Source organism: Salminus brasiliensis, chromosome 1, assembly GCF_030463535.1.
Source record: "Salminus brasiliensis chromosome 1, fSalBra1.hap2, whole genome shotgun sequence".
In the NCBI taxonomy this organism is placed as follows: Eukaryota; Metazoa; Chordata; class Actinopteri; order Characiformes; family Bryconidae; genus Salminus; species Salminus brasiliensis.
The window spans coordinates 64,873,765-64,894,794 of NC_132878.1; the positions used below are offsets into that span (position 1 = coordinate 64,873,765).

Genomic DNA, 21,030 nt, shown 5'->3' on the forward strand with positions numbered 1-21,030 from the left:
TGTTATGGCTGATTGGTGTATAATCTATTTATACATTTATTTATGTATGTTTATTTAAGCAAATTTACAAATGTACATTTAGCCCAAAATTTAGGCCAGTACAATATGTTAGCAGTGCATGGTAAATCGCTGTGGTGTGCCACCTTCAACACTGCACACACATTTTAGCTCTAGTAATGGAGGTGCTAAACAGACAGATTTACTTTGAACCTACACACCTCAGATTTCATATCAAGGTCAAAAGGTGAAAGAGATACTGCTGATAGTTCATAAATGCTTATGCCTTCCTGGATTTGTGGTTTTGAGGGATACTCCAAACGTTTTTAACCTTAGCTCTATTTGACAAGTCTGTACCATATGGACAGTTATCTCATATGGACAGACAAAAATTCTCCCTGTCCATAGAAAAGAAGAGAAAAACTAAACACGCAAAAAACACTCACTAACATGGCTTGTACCAGAAGGGAGTTTTTAGGTTTTCAGGTTTTCTGTTCTTTAACCTAGCACAGGAAAATGTGTTAAAATGACTGTTTGTGGTAAATGATGGTATGATACACATGTGGCAGATGGAGATTCAATTACCCATCTCTCTTTCAGCACAGTGGAGCGAAATAACCTTCCTCTAGGACATTAATGCATCATAGATCAGCACAACACAAGACTACATAAAGTCCAAATGTGCAAACATACACTTTATAAAAATGAAGGAGCTTCAAGGTGCTGCCACTATGACCCAAGTATCGTTGGTTTGAATCCTGGGTCACACAGCCTGCCATCAGCAACCGAAGCCCGAGAGAGCACAATTGGCCTTGTGCGAGTGTGAAGTATGTTTAAATTGTCAAAGAATTTGACGTATCACCTGACATGTTGGGGCAGTGGTGGCTCAGCGGTTAGAGCGCCGGGCTATTGATAACTAGGTTGTGGGTTCGATTCCTGGTCTCTGCAAGCTGCCACTGTTGGGCCCTTGAACAAGGCCCCTTACCCTCTCTGCTCCCCGGGTGCTGGAGTTGGCTGCCCACTGCTTTGGGTGAGTGTGTACTCACTGCCCCTAGTTCACTAGTGTGTATGTGTGTGTGTTTACTACCACGGATGGGTTAAATGCGGAGGACACATTTCGCTGCACATAGTACAGTAACAAATACGTGCACCTTTTACGTATGATTAGACCTATAAAAGATTTTTCACACTCACACATCTCTATTACAAACATGGTTCTTTATAGAATCAATAGTGCTCCCTCTATGGCATCGTTCAAAGAACAAATTAAGCACTTTCATTTTTAAGTGCATATGTCTGCACATTTGCACATCTGACCGCACCACTCTTTGTACATTTGCACTTATACATACTCTGGCATTGTTCTGTGATGCATTATGGTCCTGGAGGAACATTATTTCGCTCCACTGTGTACTTGTATAAGGATGAAACAACAGTAAAGCCTCTTGAACCTGAACAGCGGCTGCATTTGTAAGAGTTTGAGAAGATGAAACCCTGTCTAGGTTGAACTGGCTTTACAAGACAGAACCCTGGAACAGCTGAGAAAGATCCACATGTGTATATATCATGTTGGCTGCTAAAAACTGATTATTAAATACAACCTTTAACACTTTTAAAAATTGTGTTTATATAAACATATTATTTTTACAATAAAATTAGACATATGCAACAACTTCACTGGTCAGGCTTGTCTTAGAAGCACATTTCAAGCTTGAAAAACAAATACTGAACCTAAAGTTATATAAATATTGAACGATTTGAGGGACCAGCCCTTTTTAGACAGTTTTTTAGACAGTTTCTAGACTGTATTGGGTTTTTTTCCCCATAGTATCAGTCTGTATTAAAATCTAAATTCTGGTATTATGACAGCCATTGTTCAGTCAGGTGTGTCCAAAACTGCTATCTGTGCCTGCATTAATATACACTGTATTCTGCTATTACTATATGTTATTGTGAAATGTTATACAGCAAATGGATCATAGAATTGTAATTATATATGGTATTGTGTATAATGCTGTTTTGTGCAACATGGTCTAATGACAACATGTTCTATGAAGAGAAAAGGACATCATTAAAGTGACAGAGAGCAACTCATATCCTTTTTTGGTTGATTTTATTTTTCATTTTGCAGGATCACAGCGTAAGGTTTCACACTCTCTGGTATACAGCCTCATTCTTCTGTCTCAAAGTTCTCCATCAAGGTGTAAAGCTGGAAAAGAGTGGCCCATTCTTTAGCATTACTGTCATCAATAAGATACTTTATACACAAACACATGTGTGTGTTAACCATGTGACTAGCTTTTAAAGATTCCACGTAATCAAAAAAATAACCAAAGGTAAACAAAAGTGAGTAAAAGTAGCCAGAAATGCTTTTGGGTTAAAACTTTATATGGTCAACTTTGGTAGGACTATTGAAGATTTGTCTTCAGTCACTCTCATTCCATGGCATGTATTGTTACATGGTCAAATTCATCATGTCTCTGAAAATGCTGGTTGATGGAATACATCAAGGTCTCAATGGCCTCTAGTATTATTCAATTGTTATTATTCTCAATTGACTCTTTGATTAAAAAAAAAAAGCTGTTGAAATTATTGTATAATATATAATAATACAGATTTAAACACATAAGTATGCCTTTAATTGTGTCTGTCAAGTGTGGTAAATAAGACACAAGTCTGGCTGCAGTGACCTCTCTTGCCCGACTAAGCCCTTGGATCAGGGTTGCTGGACTAACAGCCAGAGCCAGCTTTAGCTTTAGCCGGAGGCTCCGCAGAAGGAGAAGTCTGATCAGATTTCAGGACGCTGGCCTATCTGATGCTTCCCCCATGGGCGCTGAGTGCTTTCTCTGGACCTGCTGTTTGGATATGATAGCAATGCTTCCTAATCTCTGTGTGAATGTCATTCCCTAGACATGTGGCATGTCCCCCAGCAGTGAAAAAGAGTGACCACTGTTGTTGTAGGAATTTATAACAAGTTCTATTTGGTGCCCAAGACTTGTCAAATCAAACCTCTGCCTGTGTTTTTGAGATGCAGTGGTGAAATGTGTATGTGTTACATTGCACTTCAAAGGTCTGGAATCACTTGTTTTTAAAAAAAATAATAGCCCCATTATTTCATTAAAATGTATATGGTATGTCATTTGGGTTATTAACATATAACACTGTATTATAACATATATTGTATATAATTGTACATAGTTATATATGCAATATAAAAACAGCTGTATATATATATATATATATATATATATATATATATATATATATATATATATACATAAAAGTATATGTATGTATGTACAAAAGTGCTCCTATATATATATATATATATATATATATATATATATATATATATATATATATATATATATATATATATATATAGCCATAACATTAAAACAACACTGACCATATAGAAGCACTTTGTAGTTCTATAAAAACTGACTACAGTCCATCTGTTTCTTTGCATACTCTGTTAGCCTTTGGGTAGTATTTGGGTGGTGGGGACACTGACATGGTGGTGGTGTGTAAGTGTGTTGCACTGGTATGACTGGATCAGACACTGCAGTGCTGCTGAAATTTTTGAAGATGGCCCTGTGGGGTCCTGACCATTGATGAACAGGGTGACAGGGGGCTAACAAAGTATGTAGTGAAACAGATGGACTACAGTCTGTAATTAGAGAACTACAAAGTGCTCCTAATGTTATGTGTATAGTGTATGTTCTGTTCAGTGTAAACTTATGTGTATTATATAGCTGTTAGTCATTTTAGAATAGCTACATTAATAAAGGTCCACTTTTCAGAGAGAGAGTATTTTTAATTTGTTAAGTTAATTATAAAATGTTAACAAATGTAATCAATGTTTTTTTGTTGTGAAATGTGTTCTAGAGAAGCCTACAGACTCAGATAAGGTGAAAGCAATTAATTCCTCTGACCAGGGTTGTGTAAACATTACAAAGTGTTTGGTCTAAAACTATTTATTTAAAAATCAGTTCTTGGTGGATTTGCAGGGTATTGTTATGCAGGTATGCATTTGTGTTGTAGACATCAGTACCTGGTTCCTGACATTACTCCCCCTGCAGAACACTGTAATGAAGTGTTGTTCTGTGAGTGTAAAGCTTCTTTTTTAACCTCCACTTAATGAAAATGTTTGTAATTAATTAAATCATTTTCCACAGAAGCACTATATGGACAAACGTATTGGGACACACCTCTTAATTATTGAATTCAGGTGTGTCAATTAGTCCCATTGCAACAGGGGTATGAACTCAAGCACCTAGCCATGCAGTCTGCCTTTACACACATTAATGAATAAATGGATGGTTGTAAAGAGCTCTTTGAATTCCAGCATGGTACTGTAAAAGGATGCCGACATTGCAACAAGTGAGTTGGTGATATTTCCTCCCTCCTAGATATTCCACCATTTACTGAAAAGTGGACAGGTTTAGGAACCACAGCCACTCAGGTTTGAAGTGGCAGACCACGTAAAGTTACAGAGTGGGGTCAGGGCAGAGTGCTGAGGAGCATAGTGCATAAAAGTATCCAGCGCTCTACTGACCTGCTGTTAGAGCTGCTAAAGGGGACCGACTACATATAATGACAGGGGATTAGAATGGGATATCATAAAAGCTTCTGTAGAGGTAATGTCTAGGTGTCCCAATGCTTTTGACCAATATCCAAGTCAGGAAGTTTGTAGGAGTCTTTGTTTTGTTTTGTTTTTTAATCTGGCATCCAATCAGAATCATTTTCTATTTATATTTGCATCTGTGACAGAATTAGTTTTATATTGATGAATACAGTGATTCCAGACTTCTGAACTGCAGTGTGGATAGTGTCAGCGTATCAACGACAGAATGGCATTCACATCTACATGAAATATACCTTCTTCTTCCTCCTCCGGTGCTACCAAATTAGTCATAAAGGTCATGATTGCGTTCATCCAGTCGGTGGACTCCTCCATGGCGTCGGTCACAGCCTTCACGGGGTCTTTGCTCATGTGATGCATGCCTCCTGAGGGCACTGTGTAACAGGCTTACGTCAGAGAAGGACCCCCACATGCTCAAAATACTCTTACTGTACACATTCGGGAACAGGCTAAGCTAACACACAGTTCAAACACTGGCTTGTGTAACAAGTACAGACAACAGAACATCATCACCTTTCAGCAACACTCATAAACAAAACATGAGCCGTCCCTTCATTTATACATTGTGCTCATATAATCTCTCTATTCCTTCACAGCCCATCTGATCGATTGACAACAAATCCAGCAGAAGAAACAGACTGAAAAACAATAGGCTAGACAAGGAGATACAGCTATGAATGAGAAAAAGCAATTGAATCATATTCCAGGTCGCCGCTTGTGGGGTGGTTTTGAGTTTCGTCCTTTTCCTCTGTCCATCCATGGTCACTTGGGACACTGTCACCATTTTTTTGTGTCTTATGAATGTTAACTAATAGCTGCCTGTCTGCAGTGTTTAAGCAAATTGCATAGCAAAAGCACAGCCATTCCTTTAGAGTCGTTAGACATTATGCAGAGTCAAAAGCAGAGCATGCAATAGATTCCAAACTCGCACAGATATGATTATGTGTGTTTACAATGCACCCTGTTAGTGACTGCTACCACTGGAATACATTGCAGCACTGCGCTACTGCATACAGTTAAATAAGCCAGATATTTAGCTCAAATGCAACTTAAATGTGCACATCATTTCCATAGCAATAAAATATACAATATAAACATCCTTACTGAGAAAAGTAAGAAAACCACAAATATATTACATCAGCAATATAACCACATTCATGTGTGTATTATTTATGCTGAATTATGTTTGAAAAATATACCTGCAATGTATTTTGGAATTGATGTGCACATTTGAATAATTTACATACACAACTGGGTAAAGGTGTGCTGACCATCGTCTTAAAAACATTTAATCCAAATGCTTGGATGACCTTTAAAAAAAAAAAAAAAAAAAAAGAGGACACTGGGAACACATGGGTATTCTTAGTTGGTATGTCGAAGCTGGGAGGGGGGATTGTCTTGCTAAATAAGTAAATGCTTTAAATGTGTTAATGTACATTAGCATACTTTAGCTGCATGGTTTGGGAGGTATTTCCATCCTCATACATACATACTGCCACAGCCCTACAATTTAGGCCTACTTGAAACTGCCCAGCCACAACATCCTAACTACAGTGAATACCTGTATGTTCCCAGTGTCCTCTTTTTTTTAAAAAAAAATATGATCACTCTAGTATTTGAATCAAATATATTTCAGATGACGATCAGTACACAATCATCCAATCACCTTGGTACTGTTTTCAGTTTCAATTTTCAGTTGCTCTCTCCAAAGACTGTTAGCTGCTTATTTTGAATCAGGTCAGAGTATTAGTCTCATCCACTGACTTCTATTTGTATAAAGTGATGCCTAGGTGGGGCACTGAACCCCAATCTGCCCCAAGTTACAGTCAGTTAAATTCAGAGCCTCATGTTTTAACATGCATCTCTACCATTCTGTTATAAGGAATTAAAGCCACAATCAGAGATTTGCTACAATTTACATTTCTCTTCCAATATAACTGCAACATAACTGCAGTAGCTGCTTTTATATTACTGCTCATTGAGAATAGAAAAACATGACTGAACTTGACCTGAGCATTGCTGATCGTGACTTTAACAGTAGCCTGTTAATGCCTTAGCACTTATAATGAGTTTAATGAGGCAGATCACTGCTTATTTTTACAGCAGGCTTATTAACCATTAGAAGTCTCAGCTATTGTTGTCTTTAAGAAAAGAATGGTGTATTTATATATGAATTATTTCATAGCTCGTCTTCCCAAATGGAGAAATTGGTCAGATCTGTAAAAAGCTTTCAATTCATACCGCATTTGTGCTTGTAAGTAAAAGAGGAGATATTTGATCACAAATGTAATTTATTTATTGTTGTGTGTAGAGTCGTGTTTCGCAGAAAGACAAAAATATTCTTTACATTTTTGCCAAGTGTTTGTCGTTTGTTGACATCGTAACAAAGGGGAATACATCAGAAACGCAGTCTTGAAGCTGTCGATAAAGAATAAAAATTGAACGTAAATTACGTTATTTCATTATTTCATGTAACTAAGTATGTAATCAATTATATTAAAAAAAAATTAAAAAAAACAAGTATGTGAAGATTCTGGACTTTTAAGGGCTAATTAAGTCCCAAGCATCACCATGACATGCATAAAAAGCATTCCAAGTTCACATATACCTGAAATCAGTAAGCAGTGGTTCACAGCCCCTCAACCCCTAAAATACCTCTGTTCTAGTTTGTACAGCAGAGGGAGGAGGAGGGCAAGGAAGCACTGAGTCAGAGGTCAGGGAAAAACAACAATCGGTTGCACTTACAGAAGCAAGCAAGTTAGCCAACGAAGCAACACACATGACCACTGCAAAGTTCAAAGCGCAAATGCACAAGACGGCTTGCCTCTAAGCCCGCCTGCCTCCTTGAAGGCTTTCCTGACCCGGCCTGGCTGAGGTCCTGTTAGGACGAGACACAGAGCAGAGGAGTTGCACAGCGACACAAACGCACAGGCTCAGCCGTACAGTAAACACTTTATGCAGGGAGCATGCGTAGTAAACGGGAACAACAGCAGCGCACACAAAGTAATGACTATAACAGCAAGACACATGCACATGAAGAGACAGGAAGCAGATGACTGTGCCGGTCACTGCAAAGGAACCACAGTGATGTCCAGAGTGTGAATTCACAAGAAATGTTTTGCTCGTCTTAGTAAAACGTGCCTCGGTACTGAAATGTCCGACCTAAAAGAGGCTTGGATTAGCATTTTGTTTGTTTGATTATTTATTTATTATTATTCATCTTTTTTATTATTCATCAAGTATTATAAATGTTGTTGTTATGACTAGGGTGGTGCATTTGGGCCAAATGTGAAATTTGACACTTTGTAATATTAAGGTAGAGTAACAGTAAGAGTAACAGGGTTAAAGGGTGAACTGGTGCTAGCAAGCCAGAAAACAGCAGTAGCATGAAGTATGATGTAACCACATTAAGGGTCTCTGAGCTAGCTGAGTGTTTTCTCTCCATGGTATGTTGGGTGGTGGAAGGGGGAGATTTCTGGTTGATATTATTTCTGATATTATTTTTCCCTGCATGCTGGTGCGTAATGGCATCATCAAAAAAGATGGCAAAAGTGATTACACCTCAATCAAACATTATGCGAAACCAAGAATTTAGTGTTTTAAATGATATGGAATGGTGGATTGTTTTTTAACCCTTATAACCCCAGGTTAATCTTACAAGTTTTTTTTGTTTTAAGTAAGTCTATTTGCATATAAATGACTCTTTAGTTACTCTATTTGCATATAGATTACTCTCTACCTCAGGAGAGAGTAGAGAGGGTAAGTCCTACTGAGCATTATGATATGGTATCATGCCTGCAAGTGAAACTATTGCGGAATTATGACACCTATTCTGACACCTAATAAATACCAAGGGTAGGTGGTGTTTTCAAATAATGTAATAATAATAATAATAATAATAATCAAATGAATGGTGGTTTAATGACATTGATGACATTAATCATGTTTTCATTAGATCTTAAATAAGCTTTAAGTGTGTAACCAACTGTAATGTACAGTCATATTCATATTATGAACTATTAAATATGAAACTAATATCATTTCATTTTTTCTACACTCTATGATAACACTTAAGGAACTGAAGATAATAATTCCACTGCACTTTTTGTTTAAATGCCTTTGTTGGCTTTTTCATATCTGTGGAGTGAATTAAATGTTTTCTTCCCACTCTCGCATGCTGTAAGCAGCATCAAAATTCAGGGTGAAGCACATTATTGTGAAATCTACTCCAAACAGAAATGCTAATGCTGTGCTGATGAATTCAGTGACATTTGTTTGATTAACTTCTTAACCTACTTCATAAAAATCCATTATTGTTCTCAGAGCTCTGGCTCTTCAGTCACGCTCATTTCTCAGTATCTGCACCCTTTCGTGTCATGGCCTCGGCAGCTAATGCCCTGGTAAACAACAGATGTCAGTCTGGAGAGAGTGATCCAGGCAAAAGCTCAGACAGTGGCACCAACTCTTCAAATCACTCATTATCTATCTGGCATAGAGACCTGAAGAGTCAACTCTCTACCAATTTTACACAGCCCAAAGAGTAAATCTGGAAGGACAGCCTGAAGGCTGCATTTAGTCTCCCACTTGCCAGCATATGAGTCCCTGCTGTGCACTTTTACTCCATCATTTATTAACACTTCGAAGTTGACAGATTTAGATTATTATATATATATATATATATATATATATATATATATATATATATATATATATATATATATATATATATATATAATTATTATTTATTTATTTACTTTTTTGGAAAGTAAAAGCATTCAAATGTAAATCCCACATAGCTGGATTAAATGCTCTGATTCATTGCTTTTCATCACATTTAGCACATTTTAAAGCCAAAAGGTTTTTAAAGAGAATAATGATCTGTTTTAGCCTAACTCAAAATGACTGTTTGTCTGTTTGTTTGTTTGTTTGTTTACTTTTTGTTAATTGTTGAATCTGGGAGGGACGTGGCTGAAGCCCTTCCTCCTCTCAATCTAGTATCCTATTAAATTCCATCAACTTCTGTGTACCATGACAACATTTTTACAGCCCACCCTGTCTGCTACCTTGTATAACTCTGTCATATCTTTTTCCTAGCAATAACATACCAGTGAAATAGCAGTGACACACCTGAATGCACCGATGTGTACATCTTAAACATGTGCAGTTAATAAAATTGCTTACATTAAGCATTTATCTTATTTTGTACTATCCTTAATTCTGGTCCTAACCCTAACATTAACCTCAATGATCTTGTTGATATTGAATGCATTGAGATGCTTCACTACTGCTACACTATTAAAAGCAAGTTCCTTGAGGAACGTCTAGGGGCTCTTCCATTTGAAACTGTGGAACCTCTTATGGTTCTTCAAAGAATCTTTTTCTTCTAAACACCTTTTCTTGAAGGTTCCTCTGCACTGTAAGAGGTTCCTCCACAGTTTCAAATTAAAGAACCTCCACAAGTCCCTCAAGGAATTTAGACTTTTTAGTCTGAGTTATTATTTTATCCACAAAGGACCACTCAATGTAAGGTGCTGTGTCTTATAATGTGCCCTTTATTCAAATGTCATACAGGATCTCAAATGCATTGCATTAGCCTTGCAGGATATTTGCTGGCGAGTCATATGTTTTATCCTATTCATGCAGCAATATGGCTCATCTGTTTGTCATTTTGTTCATTTAACAACTTTCGTCTTTAAATTATGGACATGAAAGGCAGGCCCAACTTCTGATCCAACTCTGTTTCAGCTGATTTCATTTATTTTGCATTTTAAGGATTTCAGGGACTTCTCTGACCTTGAGTTGTTTGTGCGCAACTGTTCCTCCTCAGTAGTCTTGATTAAAGAGGGGAAATCACTCTTTATGTTTTTGGTGCAGTCACTCAAAGACATTTTGCTCCACAGTAATCATTTTGAAAATTAAAATAGTTGCGTTTATTTTTGCACAGTTCAGTAGCAGTGTATAGCACTGTCACAGCTCAGAGAACACTGGACAATTCCAAACCCCCAAGACTGTCAGAGGGCATCAAAGAGTTGTCTCCAGAAGCGCGGTGGGCATTGCTGCAGCCACAAGAGAACAAACACATCTTTGAATTGAGTCTTTGAATTGAGTAAAAAAAGGAGCTTGCTCTCAGTGCTATGGTTCTATAAGCTATTGAGCCCATGGTGTTCTGGAGATGTGCTGCTCATCACAAATGTGATTAGGTGCCAGTATAGAGAAGGGAAATTTATTTGTTTGTTTGCTTGTTTACTTTTGTAGCCTGTTTTGAGTGCCAGTCCATGCACCTTTACGTTAATATCCTTCAACCAACCAACAACCACTGAGATCATTTACATTCAATAACCTGGGACTTTACATTAAAGGATGATGGGGGGTACAGGGTGGGCGAGGCCTGTCCAATATTCAAATAAACTGCCTGGTTCCCCTTAACTAAAATCAGCAATGTTAAAATTTAATGAGAAAAACAGCATTAATTCCATTTGAATTAATGTCTGTAACAGTTTAAAAAGACATTAGTGGTGTCATGTTGTAAAAGCATTAGGTGATGATTAATTACAGTGGGTGTTACAATCCTGTTTTTGTCTATTAGGCTTTTTTTGTCTTTTAATATTGCAGTTATTTCGGTAGCGCATCATCAAGTTCAAGTGTTTGAGTATTGAGTGTTTTGTAATGGCTCTATTTATTCATTTATTCAAAGGCCAGGACTTTCCATAATGTCTCACCCCACCTCTCTTATATAGTGTTATTACAAACCTCTATTGCAAAAGAATAGCCCCCCGTTTGTACAGAAGCCTCTGTAGTTACTGAGTAATACACCTTAGTGTGTAATAAGCCATGGAGTGTTAAGGGGTCAAAAAAGAAGTGTTAAAGGATGGGGGGCAGGTTGCTAGAAAGCTAGAAAAATGGATTTAAAGGTTAAAACATTAGGTTGCTCTTGATTTCATTTTATATCTCAACCCTGCTCATCGGTTTATTTGGGAGGTGGTTGATGTGCTTCAGCTTCTGCTTATGCAATGTGCTAGCACCCCTTGTTTTATCTGTTGCTTAAACTAGGGAGGACCACCTGAGGGCACAGAGTCAACAACAGCAAGCCTGCGAGGCTGCGCTAGACAGACCAAAGCGCCTCATTCCTCCCCGCGATTCCACGTGATACGGCCCATGAGCGTTTTTCTCCCAAGACGACCACTTAGGCCTCTCTGAGTGCTCGCTAGTGAACATGTTATTTTTCCCTTCTTCTGACAAAAACGGGAGTATCTGGAACATAGAATATCGCATTAAAATTCTGCAAGTCAAATGCCTTTATCTCTTTCAAAGCACTGAATGAAAATGTCAAATCATTCTGCATGGCAAGTATGAGTTACTGCTCAATACCACACAGTTAATGAACAAAGGCAAGCCACAATGCTTTCGCTGGATAGCTCTCAATGTTAGAACTACATCAGTAGGGAATAATCATTTGTGGCTGAAAAGAGCCATATTGTGCACTAAACTTTAAAAAGGACTGATTTGGTACTTCATATGGAGCAATTGGCACACTATTGGCAAATGCCATGCAGGCTTAAAGGAACCTATTATTTAGTGAAAGCAGATCTGACATTGCAAACGTAATATTCAATAGAGAATATTCAAAGGCTTTTAGCTATGACTCCATTGCAATGAATTCCTAATCTCAGCATATGCTTGCGCTTGATTGTCTTGCACTGTTGATGTGATTTGTACAAGCTTTATATTTTCCAGCTCCTTTTTCTTTCCTCTGAGGACAAAACTGGCATAGTCAGAAGAATTTATATGAAGCAATTCCATCAGCTCTTCAGGCTATGCGCTAGTTGTAGGTTCATGTGTTAAAGCCCCAATCAGGGATTCCTGCAGAAGATCGTCTGGCACTGAAACAAAAATAAGCCCTTTTTTCTGCAGTAACAGCAATTCTGAGAAGAAGCACTTTCATTCAATAAATGGAGATGATTACTAGCCAAGTTTCCCCATTTTCACTAAACTGCTTTCTACTGTTACCATAGTATATCCACATCTACTCAGTGTTTCTAATTGGGATTATTTTGTTTTGTGGCATTATAAAATGTCCTTTTTTACTTCCTTATATCTGACTGTGGTCTCCAAGTAGGCCTGTCACAATTATTACATGAAAAACATTTCAGATTTGCTTAGCTTCACACATATATATATATATATTCATAGATGTGTGATAGCAGTGAAACATTCTAATAAATATTCTAATAAAATATATAAGAAATTTAAGAAAGTTTAAGAAGATGAAGAAATTTTCTAATTGTGTATTTTAGTGCTAAGTGCTAATTGCATTTCTGTGATATCAGTGGACACGCAGGAGCATTATACCAATTTGTAATGCATCTTACATTTGTTCTTATCTGAAAGTTCATTTAACTCCGATAGTTCATGTTGATTTAAAGGTACGTAATATGATTATGTAGGGCTTGATTATATGTGTGTTGTTCAAATGCTTAAATGCTTAACAAATGTTAAAACTATGCCTTTCAGCTGCTATTATAATTTAAGATGTATAACAATTGAGAAATTCACAATAACATGTATTACTGATACTCATATCAGCTGGTAAACAGTGTGTACACATTGTGCCCCAAATAGGTAATACTTTTTCTTTTCTTTTTTTATTTTCAGTCATTGTCTTGGAGAACACCCGCATTGCATATTTTTAGTGTTTTCCATGCTTTAACACGCAGGAAAGGGCACAAGAAGGGCTTGTTAATTAGCAGCGTTGAGTCAGGTATATTGGAAGGTGAAACATTAAAAAACTGCAGTGCAGGGTGACTATAGTACACTGACTGGAAAATACAGCTGAAAGGCAAAATGTCACACAGAACAGAAACTAATAAAGTATAGAGGAGAAGTGTAGTGAAGGCATGTTTAATAAAAGACGGGAAGACTATCAATTAATGCACACCTTCATCTTCAGGTCCATGACAGCATGAAATGATAGTGACAGTTGCTCCCTGAACGCATGCATGCACGAACACATACACACGAGGAAGCCAGCAATGGCACGCACACACACACACGTCCACACAGGCAATAGCACTTCACTGCAGGCAGAATTTTTTTTTACCAGGTGGCAAACAGGGGTCTTCACAGTATAATGTATGGGCTTTTTATTGGATGGCAACAGGATGACACATGGGGATGGACAGGGTGGAAAAAGGAGGGAAACTTATTAGAAATGGACGAGTGAAAGTGTCTACTAGGGAGATGTACACTGTGCTACAGGGATTTAATGACTCAAGGGTTAGCCCCTACTACACCAATGGCCCTGAATATAAAAAGGTCTCCACTTTTGAAATGCTTTCAAAAATGTGTTCTGTGCTAGGCAGCAGACCTTTTCTTTTTTTTTGGTTGAAATGGAATGAAATGTGAGTGAAATATGATATGAAAAATGCTAACATTCACAAAATCCATCTAAGCAATGACACTTTTCATGAAATCCACATCCGACAATCCTGAAATAGCTCACAATTAAAATTACTGATCAACAATGCAAATGTGCATACACAGTCTTATAAACAAAGTTTGGGCATCCTTTGCAGAATAATTTTTGTTTCTTTTTCTTTTGTGAAAAAAGTCATAAACACAGGCTTTGGTAATGATTATACAGTCATCTTGCATGTACAGCTTGATTAAGGTCAAGCCTATAATACAAGCAGTTCTCTGTGAGAGTCTTCTTGGTCTTATGTGTCTCATCTTGACCTCCATTTCTTAATAGTATTTCTTATAGTCTATCCCTGTCTTGTGGATATCATTTTCAGATCTTTAGACAGTTGCTGATGGTTGCTGAGTGTCAGCATTATGACTGGAAAGTCAGAGAATTCATAAAGTTGGAAATTCAGCTGACAGTCCCTCATTACAATTGGTAAAATAATTAAGGATTTGCTAAAGAAAATCTGAGAGGTAGTCAAAAATAATAACAGGCTTTGCCAAACCTTAGCTCAGGCCACAGTGATGATTTATTCTTGCTTTTAAAGACTGTAGCATTATATTATGTTACTTCTCAAATGAAATATTACTAAATGTGTCATTTGGCCAAGGGTGCCCAAATCTTTGCATAAGACTATGTAATCTTACATTAAATGTGGACAATCATATTTAGCCCTTGCCTTTTAAGGGTTAACATCCATAGACATCCATCATAAGCAAAATGACCTAATGTATAATCTCATCAGGTGATGATGTAATGGAGTACTTGTCAAAAAGGCCAAATAATAGATGAGCTTATACAGGACCTGGCCTGCTCCCTGATTACTGTTGACTGGAAGTGAATGCAGCCACTAGCTGTTAGTCCCTAGCTAACAGAACACCCTATCTGTCTTTATCACTGTCAGGGCTATCAGGATTTGGCCAATAAGCTTCCGCCCGACTCCCACAGCCTGCATACAGTTTGCCCAGTGGCACTCTAGATAAACTCCCAGCAAGAAAACAACCATCAGGCTTTATCACATTCTCTAGTCTCACTTAGTTCTCATCCAAGCATCGTATTACTCTGATCCATAGACGGATTTAGCCTATAGCATAAATCAGAGACGATGCTAATGCCCCTGTGATGTAGGGGTTCCTCTGAAGGTACTCAACAGCTCTGGAGTCCAATCCACAACATCCCCTCAGACCAAAATAACACTGTTTTGATGGATAACCACTTAAGAAACCATGCCAACACTATTCCCAGTCATATTCTGGTTATAGGAGGCCTACATACATGTTCAGAAGTTTGGAATCACTTGTCATATAACAACAATATAACAGCAAGTTAACATACTAAGATATTAAGTTATTAAATTATGAATAATTACTGTAATGATCTATTTATGAGAACATGTTATCACAGTCACTATTTCATCACTTCTGATACGTAGAAATCTGGATATTCATTTTTATTCGTGATGTTATAGAGATCTTATCTCATTATTATTTTGGAATAGAATAAAGCTCATTATTCTGGACAGACTTTCTTCCTGCTAATAATTTGAAATGTGTGCTTTGCAAAGGACAGGTGTATTCAAATATTTTGATGCTGTTTAAAATCCCAAGATTTCAACCGTAATTCCAAACCTCTGACCAATAGTTTACATCAGGACATCCAGTGCAGTAAAAAAAGGAAAGCAGAGCTGTGCCTACCTTCCAGGCTCTTGGTATCCAGCAGGTCGAACATGATGATGGCCACAGCGGACCAGGTAATGACAAGGGCCAGCACCAGCACCCAGGCAACGGGGGAACTGAAGGTGGTGTACAGGTCATCGGTCATAGAGCGTTTGGACAGACGAATGGGGGGAGCCTCACTGCCCTTGCTCTCCAGGACAGTGGTGGTGGTGGTGGAGCCCCGGGCTGTGAAAACATATACAGTTTCAGACATACTGTGCACATCTATACAATAGCATACATATAATACTAACGATGGTTTATGTTAAGAAATGAAAGGCCCAGTCATAAAGAAATCAGTATAATGTACATTACACAGTGTAATGTAAAGCAGTGCTTTAAACAAAAAATTTTTGGATGAGAATTTTCACAAAATTTCCAAATGTAAACTCAATGTTGTGAATCAATCACAATGTGAGTCAATGCATGTTTCTATGTGTCTTAGGTTTGCTATTTAAGTTGTATGTTTGAAATACAAGTAGCTATGTATAGTAATAGCTATGTATAGTAGCTATGAAAGGCTGTACACTGCCAATTAGTACCATGCTTACTTTATTCCTACATCATCATAAACCCAAACTGTGTTGTGTAACATATTGTTATCTACAGCCTAAGTTTATTAGTTTATTAATACTAATAATATGATAACCAAGTATCATGATTTAGCCAAACATGCCTTTGCTGATTAAAACTTTTGCCAAACGATCATTTTAAATTCTAAAACAGCAGAGCTGACAGGGAAAGATTGGATCAGAGAGGCCCAGAGTTTAAAAGCAGTAGTACAGATCCTCACTGACTAAGGTCTTGTGTGAGGAACCCCTAGTAGACCAGTCTACGATGATGCAAGGGTAAGATCAGGGATGAAACAGCACAAGGAGGCATGTAGGACTTTAAATGTTAGAGGGAAAGGTGTGTACTTGATACAGGAGGATGATGTTAACCAATGCAGCTGAAATAGGATAGAGGTGATGTGTGAAGACTGGTAAGAACAAGGTCATGCCTTGACAAGGGCAAAAACAAGGGTGCCACTCTTTTAGTGGGCATTGATTTTATTTATGTGGTCTAGATTAACAGTTCTGTGTGATGACAATGTACTTTACATTTCTGTACAACCCTTTTTATCATCCCTGAAATTTCTGAGACTTTCTATCTAGCTAAACCCAATACTTCTTTTGAAACCAATAGTATTAATAGAGGTTTTGTCCCCCCTCTTCTTTAGTTTCTTTAGTAACAGCTTCTAGTCTTCTGGGAAGGCTTTATAGTGAATCATTGGTGTCAAACTCGTTTTAGCCACAATGTCCACATGTCCAGTTTTTATGAAAAAAGTCATGCCAACACCATTAATTGCACCATTAATAACATGCTAATAAAGGCTTAAATATTATTGTCAAATTATAGTTCAAATCTGCTGTCTCACTGTCTATAATATAATAACGTGTCCCTGTAAAGTTTTTCATGAACACTGTCAGTGATGTGTGTGAGTTGGAGCCTGCAGGGTACACTGGGCTCTGGGGTCAGATAGCTAGCTTTGTTAGCTTACATCTATAAAGAACATCAAATCCTAAGGTAGCAAGTTAGCAGTAAGAAATACAGAAGCTGATGTGTGTGGGAAAACAGGGAAAACAACTGTGACCAAGTGCAGAAATATTAGTTTGTGAATTGTAGTTTACCAGAAGCTTCTCTCACTGGATGTGAAATCAAGCATGTTTCATGTTCCATGCAGTCTTGGTGAGCCATGCATGAGTTTTATTTTATAATTAGCTGCCTGCACCCCATCAAAATGTGCTGTGGCATTGCCTGAATGCTTTGATAAGCGGTGGAAACTGTTGCTTAGTTGTCCTGGTAGCCATAAGAACATAGATTCTAAGTTCTTATGCTTGATGTTGGAACATTGCTTTGAAGGTAAGGTATCTGCATTCAGCCACAGGGGCATGTCAGGTCAGGTAAAGATGTTGGTAATGCATCCAGTTCTTAATCACAAACTCCACTCCAGCTCATTTCAGATGTATTTAATGGAGCTTCTTCACACCAGAGGATGCAGTTCCACTGCCCCGTAGCCAAACCTATCTGTCTGTCTATCTATCTATCTGTCTATCTCTGTCTGTCTGTCTGTCTGTCCATCTAAATGTGAAAAATCTCTTGCTGTTGAGTTTTAGAGGAGGTTAGGGGATCAGACTGAGACCCAATCTGGCAGGCGGATGTTTGTCCTTTGTCTTCGGCTACTGTTCTGCACTGACAGAAAGCTGAAAGAAGGTTTGGCTGCACACCACTTCTTTATCAATCACGTATTGTTCAAATATCTCCAAGGCCATAGTAAAGAAAAAACGCAGCCATTGTGTCTACTGGTGAGAAATATTGATGGGACTCTTTCTGTCAAAAGGACCGTTCCAAATGGATATAAATCCCTGCCACAGCACAGGCTGAATTGCTTCTCAGTGATTCCTTACACACACTACATGTGACCTTTGTAAACACTATTCCTTTTCCAGAGCCCCTGTATTGATTTAGTCCAATACGGCCAAATTCAGTCAGAGTTAAGAATTGATTCTCGTATGAGCCATTGTGATTCTGGCTATGCTTTCTTAAATTTGATATGCAGCTGATCTGCCGTGCATCTAAGAGGAAATGGGCTTCTACTCACTGTCTGCAATGACCTGTGACAGATAAAATCAGTCTGAAATTCCTTTTAGGTCAACCCTTTTATCACTTCAAAGATTTCTGTGCACACTTTAGTAAGGTGACGTCATTAAAGAACCACTTTATACTGCATTCACTTACATGATTCAAATGCAAGGTGCTCCACATAAGAGCGCTGAATATCATTAATATAAATGTAATCTGCAAGTTGTTTCTTTCAGGGGAATCCATGCAGTTTACATCCGAGTAAGCAAATGAACAAATACCAACAACGGTTTATTAATGTCTGTTTAGAATGCATGATCTATTCACTCTCAGTTATGCCTCTGTAGTGTGTTTGTGTGTGTGCGTGTGTGTGTGTGTGTGTGTGTGTGTGTGTGTGTGTGTTTGTGTCTTGTGTGACTGGACTGGACAGTGTCAGATCAGCCCACCTGTCATAGCACTTCACCCTGCACTGTGTTGTCAGGCGGGGGATTAGGAAGTTCCATCCAATTGCTGACTCAAGAAGGCCATATGCTGAGTGTCCTTTGTACTGATTCATTCAGAAACACGCTCAGCCAACACCTGGACTATTATGTATTACAGCAGGGAAAATGACCCTGTGAGCACACACTCAAGTGAAGTACACTTGTGGCTTTTTATGTCTACATAATAAGATGTAGGTATATCGTGCCGATATTCACAAGGACGTTATGAACAACAAGTGGAGAACTATGTGTCGGCCTTCCTGCTGTATGAAAACAGTGCTTGAGAGATGGACAGGAAACGGCCACCTCTCATCAGCCATTCTGATAGAAGACCTTGTCCTTGGGTCCCTGTGTTCATATCCATGGCAACTAATAGCAGGCCAGTAAGTAAGAGCTTGTTGAGAAAGCTGAGTCGGCAGACAGACAGTCCGCTGCTGGGCTTCGTGCCGTCCCCCTTCATTCTGACACTTTAAATAGAGCTTATTTATGCCACTCTGACTGACAGTTCCTACTGTTTAATCGGAATATCAAATTCGGCTTTATGTCTCTGCGACAATAAGCTATTTCACGCAAGGCTGAAATCCATTTAGCAGTCTTCAGTCATATTAATAATTGCTTTGGAAACAACTTCATCACAAGTCAGGGTAAAAAAAAAGGTTTAGAAGAGTTTTCAACCTTATTTTGAAAGCGCTTCCACATAATGGGTAAATCGTCAGGATTCCAAAATCCTTAAAATCCTTGCAATCCCTTTAAGCATATTAAATTTTCTTTCATAGCAGGCTTTTTAATGATATCACCTATCCAGAAAAACATAAAGCAGAGATACAATACAGATGTCCAAAGTGGATTAAGCAGCTATATTTCCTCTCAGGCAGATTGAGCCATAATTCAATTGATAGCCCTATCTGAAGATCCTTTAAAAGCAGCTCTAGCATCACATGCATGTTTCACAGGAGCACAACAGATAGCGTGCTATATGATATAGCCTATTTTTAGCAGCCTTCGATCATGAAATTCCTCTACAAAGCAGCTGCCGAAGAGGCTGTGAGCTTTATGGTGAATGTATGGTTCCATTTATCTAAAATCTTTGTGGTACCCTACGAACACAATAGAAAGCAGTTAAGATAAAGAGGACTGTACCTTCCATCTCTGTCACCCAACGTTGAAAACCACAGTCCTGAAGAGTTGAGTAGATTTCCAATGGGAGAAGTCAGTCACGTTGATAGCAGGGCCTGTACCCCCACAAGGAGGCACAAAAATAACACCTGTTGCTCAATTAAATATAGCTCAATTAAAAAAAACAGTACGGTCTCCTCACCCCTTACACTTCAGAGAGGGATCTGTGCAGGCTGTGGCTTTTCAAAATCTAATGCTAGCTTTAAAAAAATCAGTGAGGCTAAGTGCTAGCAGCTAATTCTAACCCCCTCTGAATTTCCCCGGCACAGGTCAGGAAGCACAGGGGCACATGGGGAGGGCTTGGTGGTAATCTTATCCCTGAGTGGACCGGGCAGTTTATTCTTAGAGCCCCCAGCAACACCAGCATTCTGCTTTACCTTTTTAGGCCTGGGGTGTGACCCCAGAGCCATGTTTATCAGCGGCCAGTCTGACAGAGGATCCAACAACACACATGCAGGCCTCACAAAGTTAACAATATTATAGCCATCGTTTCCATTAGAAGCAGTTTGTAATCTTGCCATGAGCTGAATCAGGCTGTTTTCATAGGCAGTGAATTTCATATTCAGTTTACTGTTACAGTAGCTGATAGCTAGTGCCAATAACAACCAATAACTTCACCCCTTTAGGCACTATACATTTTTTGTTTGTTGATATATTACATCATTTAACATTTTTTATGTCTACTGCGAAAGCTAAGAAGAGCCTTTTTACATACAATGAAGTTTTGTTCATTTTTGTGGTTTAAGTTCATAATATATTTTAAAAGTCTGTGGCACCTTAAAGCAACAATACGTTGCTTTGAAATCATTTTAATTCTTCACTGATGTTAAATAAGGAGAATGGCGTCTCTATCATTGCTACTCTGGGGCTCAGCATGCTGCTAACTCCTCTATGTAACTTTGGTGAAGCGGGCAGGAGAGCACTTCCATTGAT

At 38.3% G+C, this 21,030-nt stretch overlaps 1 protein-coding gene across 1 annotated transcript in view; it reads right to left on the reverse strand.

Annotated features, from left to right (window-relative positions):
- trdn (triadin) overlaps positions 1 to 19,381 on the reverse strand; it is a 57,381-nt gene extending 38,000 nt beyond the window's left edge. Inside the window, 5 exon segments of the mRNA XM_072676017.1 lie at positions 4,879 to 5,016; positions 7,467 to 7,520; positions 13,740 to 13,778; positions 15,797 to 16,003; positions 19,255 to 19,381. Of these exon segments, the coding sequence (XP_072532118.1) occupies positions 4,879 to 5,016; positions 7,467 to 7,520; positions 13,740 to 13,778; positions 15,797 to 16,003; positions 19,255 to 19,381 (565 nt within the window).
- Between the last annotated feature and the right edge of the window lie 1,649 nt (positions 19,382 to 21,030).